The sequence below is a fragment of the Brassica napus genome, chromosome C4, assembly GCF_020379485.1.
Source record: "Brassica napus cultivar Da-Ae chromosome C4, Da-Ae, whole genome shotgun sequence".
Lineage (NCBI taxonomy): Eukaryota > Viridiplantae > Streptophyta > Magnoliopsida > Brassicales > Brassicaceae > Brassica > Brassica napus.
The window spans coordinates 40,066,433-40,081,385 of NC_063447.1; the positions used below are offsets into that span (position 1 = coordinate 40,066,433).

At 37.1% G+C, this 14,953-nt stretch overlaps 2 protein-coding genes across 4 annotated transcripts; both read left to right on the forward strand.

Annotated features, from left to right (window-relative positions):
* The first annotated feature begins 1,340 nt into the window (after positions 1–1,340).
* On the forward strand, positions 1,341–4,474 carry LOC106380647 (receptor-like protein 48). 3 transcript variants are annotated; one of them, XM_048754697.1, is made up of 2 exons: positions 1,341–1,665; positions 1,842–4,474. In XM_048754697.1, coding segments are annotated over exons 1-2 (2,493 nt in total). In that variant the 5' UTR covers positions 1,341–1,663; the 3' UTR covers positions 4,333–4,474. The 3 variants fall into 3 exon arrangements, with proteins under 3 accessions (XP_048610654.1, XP_048610655.1, XP_048610653.1); XM_048754698.1 differs by lacking the exon at positions 1,341–1,665 and having other exon boundaries at positions 1,693–2,107; positions 2,270–4,474; XM_048754696.1 differs by lacking the exon at positions 1,341–1,665 and having other exon boundaries at positions 1,693–4,474.
* Positions 4,475–11,884: 7,410 nt separating this feature from the next.
* LOC106380648 (receptor-like protein 48) lies at positions 11,885–14,953 on the forward strand. The gene has a single exon (XM_013820450.3). It carries the CDS (start codon positions 12,217–12,219, stop codon positions 14,821–14,823), a length of 2,607 nt encoding a protein of 868 aa, XP_013675904.2. The 5' UTR covers positions 11,885–12,216; the 3' UTR covers positions 14,824–14,953.

Below are 14,953 nucleotides of genomic sequence, written 5' to 3' on the forward strand. Positions count from 1 at the left end.
CGATCAGGACAATCTGTGGCATAGTGTCCATACTTGTCACAGCGATAGCACATTACTCTTGACGTGTCTCTATCTCCATTATATCGTCCTCTTCCGCGTCCTCTGTAATATGATCGACCTCCTCGTCCTCTGCCCCGATAGTTTCTGTTGTAGTCGCGGTTTTGGTGCGTGGACTGTGATTCAGAATTTGCATACATCAATTTGTTTTGATCTTCTTGTTGCTCTTCTTCTTCACAAATACGCTCCTCGTATGCTTTTAATCGGCTGATGATGTCTTCAAATTTGGTGTTGTTGAGATCAAGTACTTGTTCAAGAGAGGCAACGATGTGTATAAACTTTTTCCGTGGAAGACTCGTCAGAAACTTCTTCACTAGTTTAGATTCTTCTATACTCACCCCTAAAGCCGCAGATTTGGATGCAATCTCGGATAGCTTGCCGCTGAAGTCATCAATTTTTTCTATGTCTTTCATCTTCAGTCTTTCAAATTCGGACATCAGTGTCTGCAGCCTTGCCTCCTTGACTCTTTCTGCGCCAACATGACGTGTTTTAATAGCTTCCCACACCTTCTTTGCTGTGTTAAGTTCACCCACTTGTAGAATCATCACCTTCGGTATAGACTGGAAGAGAAGAGCTATCGCCATGTTGTTTTTATCTCTGTTGGGCTCTTCTTCTTCCACAGCTTCCCAGACCTTATGCACCTTCAACGCGATCTTCATTCTTATTTCCCAAACTGTGTAATTTGTTGCAGTAAGCATTGGGCACTTAATAGAGGTTCCTCCTCCTTCCTTCGATTTCGTATCCATTGTTATAATCTCACCACTCATATCTCCTAGGCTCTGATACCAAATCTAGAATCAAAGATTGAAAGTATCTCAATATAAAGAACTCACTCTTCTTTATTAATCTCTTATGGAAACTCACTCAAAACCACAAGCTCACAAACTCTCAATCTCTAACTCACAAGTTATGCCACACTTTGACATATCCTTTATATAGAGATTAAATATTCCTAATCCTATTACATAAATATATCTAGATAACTCCTAAATATATTATTAATCCCAATCATAATAAAATTAGGTATTTTACTTGCTTCTCAAGTTTCCTTAATCTTCAAGCTTATCTCAAAAAATTTTAGCAAATGTCCCCTCTTTTAGTGAGAGGACGATGATGATATGGAGCTTGTGTTTAAAACGAGTAATGATATGAATATCATCTCACTCGTTACTTTCTCGAGCTTAACCTACACCACATATGGATGGGAAAGTTGCGTTTAGTGCGTTGAAAATATCAAAGGGAATCTGCAAAGCGTCTAAGGCGATTAGCTCAAAACCCGGGACCTTCAAGGTGTGGAGATGCCTAACGAGAAATCTCGTATGTGGCGTTGGATGTTCTGTAAGATAAAATAACACATTGAATATCAAATTTCTCCGCTTTGTGGACCATTTATCAATTAGTCTTTACACGAGACTTTGTCAAGCTAAGCTTCAAAATTCCTCAATATATGTAAAAAATCATTCCACGGATCTAAAGTCACCAACGTCACCCTTTTCACACATCAACAACAAAATCAAAGAAAACAAACAAAAAAACAAAAAAACACGACGCACTTAGTCTTCACAAGGGAGACTTGGAAAATCAAGCTTTAGATTCCTCCTTATATATGTAAGAGCGAACCCAATGATTTAGAGTCATCAACATCACTCGTTTTACAGGAAAACAAAAAAAATCACAGGAAAAAAATCGATGCCCTCTTTTAGTGAGAGGACGATGATGATATGGAGCTTGTGTTTAATCATTTCTCTTTCTAACAGAATACTTGTTATTGCTTCTTCTTCTAGGCACTTGTGTCGTCCATACCAGAAAGATGCTCTTTTGGAGTTTAAGAACGAGTTCCATTACAATGTGATGGCTGGGAAGACAGAGAGCTGGAGGAACAACACTGATTGCTGTTCTTGGAAAGGCATATCATGCGATCCTAAGACGGGCAATGTCGTCGAGTTAGACCTCCAAGACAGTTTTCTCAATGGCCCTTTGAGATCAAATAGCAGTCTGTTCAGGTTACAACATCTTCATACCCTGGATCTTGGCTTGAATAATCTTACAGGTATTATACCAGCTTCCATCAGCAATCTCAAATACCTAAGGAATTTGACACTTTACAGTTGCAATCTCTTTGGAAAAATTCCTTCTTCACTTGGAAATCTTTCTTATCTCACTGATCTTGATCTCTCTGTTAATGATTTCAATGGTGAACTACCCGGTTCAGTGGGGTACCTGAACCGACTAACAGAGTTGCGACTAGTGTCGGCCAATCTCAGTGGGAAATTTCCTCTTGCACTACTCAATTTGAGTGAGCTCACTTGGATCGACCTTCGTTCTAACAAGTTCGAAGGTATGCTTCCATCTAACATGAGTAGCCTCTCCAAACTGATTTATTTTGAGATTTCGGGAAACTCATTTTCCGGTTCTGTTCCGCTGTCTCTCTTCATGATCCCTACGTTGGTTGATCTTGATTTGGGGAGAAACGACTTCACCGGTCCTCTTGAGATCGGGGACATCTCATCACCCTCTAAACTTCGTGTTTTATACCTTGGAGAAAACAATTTTAATGGTCCAGTCCCAAGATCCTTGTCAAAACTAGTCAGCCTCGTGTCCCTTGACCTCTCTTTCTGGAACACAAGGAGGGGCAAGGTGGATTTCACCATTTTCTTGCATCTCAAGTCACTTAGGTTACTTCACCTCTCTAATATGAATACCAAAACTATGGTTGACTTGAGTCTTCTCTCACATCTCATGTCACTTGGTGACTTGGATCTTTCAGGGATCAATTTGAAGATCAATCCAACTCTCAATCTTCCCTCGCCCATTAAATTCTTGGCTTTATCATCATGCAGTATTGTTGAGTTTCCCAAGTTTATACAATCCCAAACCAGATTGATCTACTTAGACATTTCCGCCAATCAAATTGAAGGCCAAGTACCAGAGTGGCTATGGAAGCTGCCAGTGTTGTGGTACGTGAACATTTCTCAGAACTCCTTCTACGGTTTTGAAGGATCAGAAGATGTTATTCAAAACAGTGCAAAAATAATGCTTGATATAAGTTCAAACACATTCCAAAATCCGTTTCCTTTGTTGCCAGTGTCTCTGATGTACTTCTCCTGCTCTGATAACCGGTTTTCGGGGGAGATATCTAGAGAGATATGCAAATTGGTTTATCTTGATACACTTGTTTTGTCCAACAACAACTTCAATGGTTCTATTCCTCGGTGTTTTGAGAATTTCAATACTACTCTTTCGGTGCTGAATCTTCGGAACAATAGTATCTCTGGTGTTTTTCCAGAGGAGTCTATAGGTGCTTACTTGCAATCACTTGAAGTTGGTCACAACAAGATATCCGGAGGACTTCCAAAGTCTCTAATCAACTGCACTCGTCTCGAGTTTCTTAACGTGGAAGACAACATGTTCAATGACAAGTTTCCATTCTGGTTGAGGTTATTACCCAATCTACAAATTTTAGTCCTTCGCTCTAACCAGTTCCATGGCAAAATATTTTCTTTTGGTGCTTCTTTGATTTTTCCCAAGCTTCGAATATTTGACATTTCAAGAAACCTCTTCACTGGAGTCTTGCCTTCAGATTACTTTGCGGGTTGGAGTGCAATGTCATCAGATGTAGGAATTGTAGATAGTACACCGGTTAGGATATTGGGACGTGGCTCTGGTTTCTATCATAGGTCGGTAGCTCTAACAAACAAAGGGTTAAATATGGAGCTGGTTGGGAGTGGTTTCAAAATCTACAAAAGCATTGATGTCTCTGGAAACAGAATCGAAGGAGATATTCCGATATCCATCGGCTTACTCAAAGAACTCATTGTGCTAAACATGTCAAACAACGTTTTCACTGGCGGCATTCCACCATCCCTGGCGAGCTTGACCAATCTCCAATCATTGGATCTATCTCAAAACAGATTATCTGGTGAAATTCCACCAGAGCTTGGGAAGCTGACGTTTCTTGCGCGGATGAACTTCTCATACAACATGCTTGAAGGTCCAATTCCACAGGGCACTCAGATTCAAAGCCAGAATAGTTCTTCATTTGCAGAGAATCCCGGGCTCTGCGGTTTTCCTCTCGAAGAAACCTGTGGAGGAAAAGAGGAAGAAGCAACTAAGCAAGAGGAAGATGGAGAAAAGGAAGAAAAAGATCAAGTAATAAGCTGGATTTCAGCTGCAATAGGCTACTTACCTGGTGTGCTAGGTGGACTCACCATTGGCCATATCCTGTATTCATATAAATATGGCTGGTTCATGAGGATCTTTCACTATTTTACTTAATCAAGCATTGGTTGCGTGATGTATCAACATCTGTATAACTATCTTCTAACTTATAAGTTTTATTGTAAATAATTTGTCTTGCAAAGTATGTAGAAACAAAAATATATATAGTTATAGTATAAAACAGTTATAAATGGATCAATTATCTCTGAAAGATTGCTCTGAAATCACATGTTTATGATAATGTAGTTAACTATAAGCTTGTTAACAGAAAATTAGAAGATACAAACAAGATATGTCACAAAAAAAGAAGAAGATAAAAACATGAAACAAGCAAAAGCATAAAAAGAGTCTGAAACTCTGTTGAACTATCATAACATATAGATGGAGCTTGGTTATTTATCTACTATTGAATTCTTAATTAAGGAAGTATGGTACCTTGCTACTGAACAAAGTGTTTTTGTTTTTGTTAACAAACAGAGATGGAGCTGGTTGGGAGTGTTTTCACAATCTATAAAACCAGCAATGTTTCAGATAACAGATTCTAAGATAGGGATGTTAACTACAGGGTTAGGACTCAGCCCTCTTTTGTTTATTATAAAAACAGCCCTATTTTAACCCTATTATAATCAAGGGTTAGGGCTGGTACCAGGGTTAGTTCATTTAATTGAAAAAAATATTTCATTTATTTTTGTTCTTAAATTTTAAAGATTAAACTAAAAAAATTAAGATATAATATAATTCTTTCCTCTAATTTGTTGAGCATCAAAATCAAAAGTTTTCCTCCCAAAATCGTAAAATCGAGTTTTTGCTCCACAACTAAGAATAAAGTTGTGTTTTTTTCCGCCAAAACCTAATTTGAGTTTTTCCACCAAAACCACAAAATCAAGTTTTTCCGCCAAAACCGCAAAATCGAGTTTTCCCGCAAAAACCGCAAAATCGAGTTTTCCCGCAAAAACCGGCAAATCGAGTTTTCCTGCCAAAACAACAAAATCGAGTTTTCCCGCCGAAACTGTAAAATCGAGTTTTCCCGCCAAAACCGCAAAATCGAGTTTTCCCGCCAAAACCGCAAAAACGAGTTTTCCCGCCGAAACCGGCAAATCGAGTTTTCCTGCCAAAACTACAAAATCGCGTTTTCCCGCCGAAACAGTAAAAACGAGTTTTCCGCCGAAACCGGCAAATCGGGTTTTCCCGCCGAAACCACAAAATCGAGTTTTTCCACCGAAACCGCAAAATCGAGTTTTTTCCGCCAAAACTAAAACCGCAATATCGAGTTTTCCCTCCAAAACCGGCAAATCGAGTTTTCCCGCCAAAACCGTGAAATTGAGTTTTACGGGTTTTCCAGAAAAACTTAATTTTACGTTTTCACGGGAAAATTCGATTTTGAGGTTTTGGTGGAAAATTCGATTTTGCGGTTTCGACGGAAAATTTTATTGTTTAGTTTTTGGCGAGAAAACTCGATTTAAGTTTTTTTTGGTGAAAAACATTATTAAATATTGTATAATAGTTGTGTAAATCAAAATAAAAGGGTTAGAATTTAAACCCTGGTCCTATTAGAGTCAACCCTGTTTAAAAAATGAGGGTTAGGGTTACAAATGAGTTTGCAGGGTTAGGGCTAACTCTGTTAGGTTGAGCCCATATTAACATCCCTACTCTAAGGAGACATTCCCAAATCCACTGGTTTTCTCAAGGAATTGATTTTGCTCAACATGTCAAACAAGGCTTTCACATGCTTTATTCCTTTATCTCTGGTGAACTTAACCAATATTCAGTCACTGGGATCTATCTCTAAATGGATTATTTAGTAAAATCCCACCAAATCTCGGAAAACTCACGTTTCGAGCGAGGATGAATGAGAGATATTGAATGCTAGTGCTGAGATGGTGAGGGTTGTTGAGCTGGCAAGAGGAAAGGAGATGACAATTAGAGAGGAGAAGATTAGTGAAAGAGTATAAATAGAAGCTTTACCTTTTTTGTTGTGCATCCTTTTTGGTTAGGCTGGATCATTTGGCTTGTTGAGTTTAGCTCTTCAAGAAGGCTGTTTCAAGAGCTTGTTCTTGATTCTGAAGGCTCAAGGCATCGTTTGGTGACTTGAGATTGTAATCAGTTTGATAAGCAATAAGAATAGTACTTAGACGCTTATAAATGAACTTCTCTTACAACAAGATTCAATGTCCAATACCACAAGGCACTAAGATTCAAAGCCAAAACATTCTTCATTCGCAGTACGGTCTTCCTCTTGAAAACTGGCGGCGTAGAAGAAATAAGCAACAAAACAACATCAATGAAGAAAAGGAAGAAAAATATCAAATATTTAGCTGGAAAGCTGCCGCAAAACGTTTCGTGCCTGGTGTTGTGTTTGGACTCACCATCGTTCATATTTTCACTTCATATAAGTGACTGGCTCATAAAGATCTTTCATTCTTCTACTTACTCAAAGCATCAGTTGCTTGATGACTTGTGTCATGGTTACAACTTTCTCATTATAGTTTGAAATCAAAGCATACTTCTTTTCCATACTCGACCATTTTGTAGGCCTTTACAACTACAGATATCTAAACCTCTAAGATACTGAGGTTCCAATTTTGAAGCCAAACTGTTTCGGAAACGTTACGTATCCTAATCCTTTCGTTCCCGTCAACTGATTGCCGTCCTCTCTTGCTTGAAATGTCTCCCGAGCTGTCCCCGTGTTGTACCTGTTTCCGAAACGTTAATCTCATTACTATACTCAAATAAGTATGAAACAGTGTTTACCGCAGGCACGATATAACTCCTACACCAAAGGTGCGTCCTTCCCAGAAACAAGTTAATAAAGGACTTTTTAACGATTCCCAATCAGACCAACCAGTCCAATATTGGATAGTGCATAATTGATTGAACACTACTTGAAAATGGATTCTCCCGTTGGTCAAGCAGGCTTCGCACCTTGGGAGCTACCAAGCTGCTCTACGAACAGAATCCTTTTAGCAAGAGACGTTCCTCTCAGTCGAGAGAATGGATTTCCTTGAGAACAGAACCAGACCATTGGAAGTCCATGCGAGCCGGACTGAAATTAACCAATCAGATACCCTCCTCGGAAGGGCCTAAACATTTTTTTTCCATGTGAAATCTCCTATCATAGGAAAGAGCAGGAGACTTTTCCTCGGGATTGAGTGAACGGGTTCCTTTCTAAGACAACATATAAAATTCCCATACTCCCTTAGACCACATTTTTCTTACCTATGCCCCTTAGCCATGTGGCGGCTACCCATTACACGTACCAGTGCTTCCTAGGTTCTTGATATTGTGGCAACAGAGAAATGAATTCATGCATTCGCTGTGATGAAAGAAAGAATAAACCTCTCCTCTTCGTGAGTTGTGGAAAAAGATATTCGATAACGTAGATAGATAGAGGTTCATTAGTTTGTTTTGACCAAAATTTAAAATGTGACACTAATAAATGTGGAGAAGCTTAGCACAAAGTCACATAGATCCTAACTGCAAAACTGGAGAGTGAAACATATATAGAACTAGGGCTGGCCCGCCTACGGGCGGGAAGTTACAATAAAAACTATTTCATATAAATATATATATTAATTTTAGGAAGTATTTAAAAAATATTATAGATTGAAAACGATATTATAAATCAATTAATAATGAATATAACTCTGAGATCATACTGATAGCTTTAATAAATATTTTTTGTTTTAATTAAAATGACATAAATCTTCACTATTATCTATTTTCTAGAAAATATAAAATTAGCAAAAATAATTCAGAAAATGTAATTACATATATACTCTTATTATTTTTTACTTCAATTTGACATAAGAAAAAAATCTAAAGTTTAAATAAATAATACTATATTTATTTCAAGAAGATTCAAGTTTTAAAAAACATTTACACAAATTATTTCATGATAATAAATTAGTCTAACACCAAACTAAATTAGTTAAATATAATAGAATTTGATAAAATAATTAAATCTCAATTTTAAAATACTATATATATAGTTTAATAATAATATAAATAATTATTTATATTTTCTAAACAGGAAACAATGTTTTAGAAAATATTTATTTCAGATCATATTATATCTGTATTTTAATGTAATTAAATTTTAGTGTTTTACTGGGTATGTTTTTGTAGCTTATTATAGATTTTGTTGAACTTTTTTTAATAAAAAAATTATTTGTTATGATTATTTCTCATGCTATTTTAAAATATTGTTTTAATTAGCATTCCATAAGTTAATAAAACAATATACTTTTATAGCAGATTTTTTACTTGTTAACGTACCATTTTATATCAAATAGTTTATTCGAAGAAGTTAGAAGGAAGAAGCAAAACATAACTAAAACTAAAATAATGTTTAGATCATTCTTAATTGAAAGTGATCTTAATATATGTTCACCATTTGTTTTTATTATACGTATTTATAATTATATGTTTATCTAACTAATAGGAAAAAAAAATTAATTATGTAATGATTCACATTTTTCAATACTGGTTTTGTCTGTTATAATAATAAGTAAAATAAAATTATTCAGAATTATTGTTGAAATTCAACACAGAACCAATTAACATCATCAACGTAGACACCAAGGTCAGGAAAATGTAAGTCAGATGAAGTTCTATTTATCTATGCGCAATACATCGATTTTAGCATTTTTGAATGCATTTTTCACTCTAAATCGTCCCACTGGACCACTCTATGTATAGAATCATATACCGCTCTTCTTCTATAACTTTAGATTATGGAACTGAACCAACTTTAACACAAATCTTTTTTTCCAAGCATGAACAGACTGTTTGCAGAATAAGAATATGAGTGAGAAAAAGAAAAAAACTTTGTTCTCATGCAAGATTCAAGTCTGTCCAGACAAATTTGATTGTTTTTTTTTTTGACTATCCTGACCAAGTTATTATGGTAGATAAGATGATTGTACCACACTTTTCGGTGAACGGGTCAGTTGAAACTCAACCTTTATGATTCTGGCGCAAAATGCAATTACAGATTCCATAATAAACAGGAAAAATCTAATTGGATTCTGGAAAAAATTTAAGAACATATTACACATATCTACTCATCAACAAAATAAAGTCATTAAATACCAACAAAAAAAATACTCCATTTCTACTAAGCTTACAAAAATGTGTAAAGGAAAACTGATATTTGTATATTTTGTATGGATTTGTCAAAGGACAATATGAGCACCCATAGAGGTGAAAGCGCGTGTTGCCCGAATATAAGAATATAGACACCATATCTTTAAATTTTCTCTCACAGCTCTCCGGTATGTAGGGTCTTCCGCCTATAGATTTATAAGCTCATCTAGTAGTTATAATACCTATCTAATAAGGTGTATCTGATGAGGCTCGTATATTTAAGCTTTTAAAAGCTAAGGTACGCAGGCTACTTGTGCTGAAGGGTATTAATTATTGAAACTGAAAAACTTGAAACAAATAAGTATGTTTTATCTATCTTATACTGGGGTTTCTCTACATTATTAATCGTTATCTTGACTTAACTATCCGTGTTTTAATGTTATGGGTGTGGACTTCATTTTGTATGTAAAAAGTGTTTCCAAGTTTTGGGCGGTTAATGTCCGTAAAAAAAAGAATGAATTCTTGAAATTTTAAACGTTTGGATTACTTGATGTTTTGGAATCAAAGGCGATGCTTACTTGGTGGGCTCACCTCCTTTTACTATTTTCTTTTCTTTAACTCTGATTTCTTAAATATTCTCCACGAAAGATATTTTTAAAGCCCATTTAAACTACTGAATGCTTGTAGACATCTTAAGGCCCGTGTCTAAGTCCTCTTCTTCTTATCTCAAGAACCGGTAAACAAAATATCTCTCATCCGTTCCTGATTTCTCTCATCTCATCTCTGACTTCTCGCTTTTTAATAACTTTCCATCTTATTCTTTTATTTTTTTCTCTGTTTCATTGCTGAGAAAGCAGAGGAAATTTTTCTTTGCTTTTATTACCGATATTCTGTTTTTTTTTTTTCTCTTGGTGACCAGATTCTGGTTCGTGTCATGTTTTTCTTTTAGATTCTGCAAACTCGTTATCTCCTTAAATCAATTGTCTTTTCTTGATTTTTGATTTAAAGCATCAAACTTTTCTCTCAAGATCTATGGCGGAAGAGCATCAACGTCAGACGCCGGAATGCCACCGTCTGTGTTCTATCATCTGCGGCTTCCTCGGCTGCCCCACCACCATGAATATTTGCTCCAACTGCCACGGCCATCTATGCCTCAAGAAACAAACTTGCATGAAATCCTCTATCTCTGCAGTTCCCCCACCCCCCCCCCCCCCTCCACCCCCCCCCCCCCCTCTTCACATCCGCTGAATTGAGATAACGACGAAGAACGTGCCCTCAGACGACAAAACAGCCGCAGACGGGTTGAAATGCCAATCCGGGACGACTTGTTGCCCATGCGCCCATAGATTCCCAGATGTCCATGGCTGCACCTTTCATTTCAAATCCCGGTCGCGAATAAATTCACTGGTCTCGAATACTGAAAGTAATATTTCTCTCGATATTAGAAAATAGAAGAATGATGTTCAAGGGATGAATACTAACATTTTTATAGGTGAGAATCACCGATTGGATAATAGATAAGATTCATTGAATTAGAGATCGTGGTCGTAGTTATGAGGAAGAGTTAAGTTTGGGTTAATGATGCCCAATAAATGCGGCTTGTAACGTTTCGGAGGTGAAGCATCGAGTGTAAAACGTCATGAGTCCGACGGGAAGATTGTTGACAAATAGTCAGGTCACACGCAATCTCAGAACCGCCATTGTTGGTTGACAGAAGCTGATAGTCGTAGAACTCATGAACCCTAAAATTGTGAGGTTGAAGGGAGATAATGACGATATGGACCTCTCTTTTGTATGGATTTGGGCCCAGAAATAAGTTACTATCAATATCTATAATTTTATATTCGGACAAGCCCATTAACAATACAGAAAAGCAATCGATTTTTAATTGAGTATGCCACGATAATGGGCCATCAGTACTATTATCCCGAAAACTTCAAAAACCCGCGTAGCAAAATGAGCCCACTCATCGATGAGTTAATGATTTTCAAGCAGGCGAGACACCTGTCAGCACAGAAATCTTCCAATTTGTGACCTGGACGCTGAGATGGTTTCACCGGGAGAGAAAAAACTCTTATTTTAGGGTATGGTTAAGTTATGTTTCTACTTTAGAAGATAGAAAGGTTTTATAGGTAGATAAATCAAACAGAAGAAAGGAAAAATGTATTCCATCCGTTTCATAAAGTTACATATTTTAGAAAAAAATTGTTTCAAAATGATTCATTTTTATATTTTCAATATATATTTTATCAACTAATAATTATTAATCGTAAATTTTAAAAAAATCAATTGTACTTATTGGATTCTTATTGGTTTAAAATTCTGAAAAAAATAATCACAAAATTATGCATATAAAAATAAAATTTAATATGTTTTATTAATATGTGTGAAAAGTACTATCTATTATTTTGAAACATATGGAGTAATTCATGGGCACATGTTTGTTCTTTATTTATATCTTTATACAACGGGCTTGCCCATGTTAACTGTTTGGCCGAAAGGAGTGTGTATGCAGAACTGAGGAAACTACTGTACGACATTTGACTCTGTTCAAGGTGTTAAAGTTATATAACATATTGTGACTTCCCTTTTTCTGGTTAATTATGGATTTTCCTTGAACATTTTACGGAATACCAGCGACGTCGAAGAAAATCTTCAGGCTACTTGTATCGTTTGGGCAATTTCTTATTGTTACTTTTCCTGAGTGCTACCATACTTTCTCTTAGTGGTACTTTTTCCAAGTGGAGACTACTTGGTGGAGCATTCATATTGAAATCTTATCTTGCTGGGCATATAATCTTCAATCTTCCATTCTTTCACAGAAAACAAAAACAAAAGAAAGAACAAATAGACTTTATGATGCATTCTTGTAGCCAAAGGAGGAGGATGATACGGAGCTTGTGTTTAATCTTCTCTATTTATAACTCCGTACTTGTTTTTGCTTCTCACGCTAAGCACTTGTGCCGTCCAGACCAGAAAGAGGCTCTCTGGGAGTTCAAGAGCGAGTTCTACGTCCACGGGTTCCACTCTGATGGTACGCCAGTTGATAAGAAGACAGAGAGATGGAAGAACAACATTGATTGCTGTTCTTGGGATGGTATCTCGTGTGATCCTAAGACGGGTAAAGTCGTTGAGTTAGACCTCACGGACAGTTTTCTCAACGGCCCTCTGAGATCTAATAGTAGCCTCTTCAGACTACAACATCTTCATATTCTGAATCTTGGCTCAAATAATCTTTCAGGTATTCTCCCTGATTCCATCAGCAACCTCAAATATTTGAGGGGTTTAAGTCTTAGTGGTTGCAGTTTCTATGGACAGATTCCTTCTTCACTCGGAAATCTTTCTTTTCTCACCAATCTTGATCTTTCTCATAATGATTTCGTCGGTGAACTACCTGATTCAATGGGTAACCTAAAGCAGCTAACAGATCTGGGACTTGACCATAACAAGATCAGTGGAGACTTTCCCCACGTGCTACTCAATATGAGCGAGCTCACTCAGATCGACATTGGCTCTAACCAGTTCGAAGGTATGCTCCCAGCTAACATGAGTAGTCTCTCCAAACTGGTCTATTTTGATATAAATGAAAATTCATTTTATGGATCTATTCCGCCATCTCTCTTCATGATCCCTTCATTGATTCAACTTTACATGGGAAGAAACAGCTTCAGTGGTCCTCTTGAGATTGGGAATATCTCTTCACTATCTACGCTTGGTTTTTTAGCACTTGGAGAAAACAATTTCAATGGACCAATCCCAAGATTTATATCAAAGCTAGTTGGCCTCTGGTACCTTGACCTCGCATTGTGGAACACGGAGAAGGGAAAGGTTGATTTCAGCATCTTCTTGCACCTCAAGTCACTTACGTTCCTTGACCTCTCTTATATAAATACAAGAAGCAGAGTTGACTTGAGTCTTTTCTCAGATCTCATGTCACTTGGTTATCTGGATCTTTCAGGGATTAATTTGAAGGTCAGTCCAACTCTCCACCTTCTCTCACCCATAGAAATATTGACTTTATCATCTTGCAACATTGCTGAGTTCCCCAAATTTCTAGAAATGCAAACGAGTTTGTCATATTTAGACATTTCTGCCAATCAAATCAAAGGTCAAGTACCAAAGTGGTTATGGAGACTCCCGCTGCTGAGGTATGTAAACATTTCTCAGAATTCATTCACTGGTTTTGAAGGATCAGCGGGTATAATTCAACGAAGTGAAATACTACTACTTGATATAAGTTCAAACACATTCCAAGATCCTTTTCCTTTGCTACCAAACTCTACAAAGTTCTTTTTAGGCTCCAACAATCAGTTTTCAGGAAAGATCCCTAAGACAATATGCAAGTTGGTTTCTCTTGATACACTTGTTTTATCTGATAACAACTTCAGTGGTTCCATTCCCCGGTGTTTTGAGAATTTCAGTACCAAGCTTTCAGTCATGCATCTTCGGAACAACAGTCTATCTGGTACTTTTCCGGAGGAATCTATCGGTGATCACTTGAAATCACTTGATCTTGGTGGTAACCGCTTATCAGGAGTACTTCCCAAGTCTCTGATCAACTGCACCCGCCTCGAGTTTCTGAATGTGGAAAACAACATGATTAATGACACGTTTCCATTCTGGTTGAGACTTCTTACCAACCTACAAGTTCTTGTCCTTCGTTCTAACGAGTTCCATGGGCCCATATCTTCTCCTGGATTTTCTTTGAGTTTTCCCAAATTGAGAATCTTTGATATTTCGAAAAATCGTTTCACTGGAGTTTTGCCATCGTATTACTTTGCTGGTTGGACTGCAATGTCATTGGTCATAGACATTGTAGATATTATGCCGAGTAGGTTTGAGGGGCGTGACTCTGGGAACTTGTATAACTCAGTGTCTATGACGGCAAAAGGACTGGTGATGGAGCTGGTTGGTAGTGGTTTCACAATCTACAAAACTATTGATGTCTCTGGAAACAAACTCCAAGGAGATATTCCCGAATCCATCAGTTTACTCAAGGAGCTTATTGTGCTCAACATGTCAAACAACGCTTTTACAGGCCACATTTCACCATCTTTGGAGAACTTGACCAATCTACAATCATTGGATCTTTCTCAAAACCGATTGTCTGGAGAAATCCCACCAGAGCTTGGAAAGCTCACATTTCTAGCGAGAATGAACTTCTCTTACAACATGCTTGAAGGTCCAATACCACAAGGCACTCAAATTCAAAGCCAGAGTAGTTCTTCTTTCGCAGATAATCCGATGCTCTGTGGTGTCCCTCTCCAAGAAACATGCGGCAGAGGAGACGACGCAACGACTCAAGAGCAAGAAGATGAAGATGGAGAAAAGGATCAAGTCTTGAGCTGGATTGCAGCTGCAATAGGCTATGTACCTGGTGTGTTTTGTGGAGTCGTCATCGGCCATATTCTGAGTTCATATAAACGTGACTGGTTCATGAAAATCTTTCACTCTTTTGCTTAATATAAGCATCAGTTGCATGATGATATCTACTTATATTATAATCATGTCCATGCCGCTTTTTTAAATAATAATGTAATGTCGCAAAGAATTTGTTATGCAAATTAAGTTTTATGGAGAAAGGGTTACAATA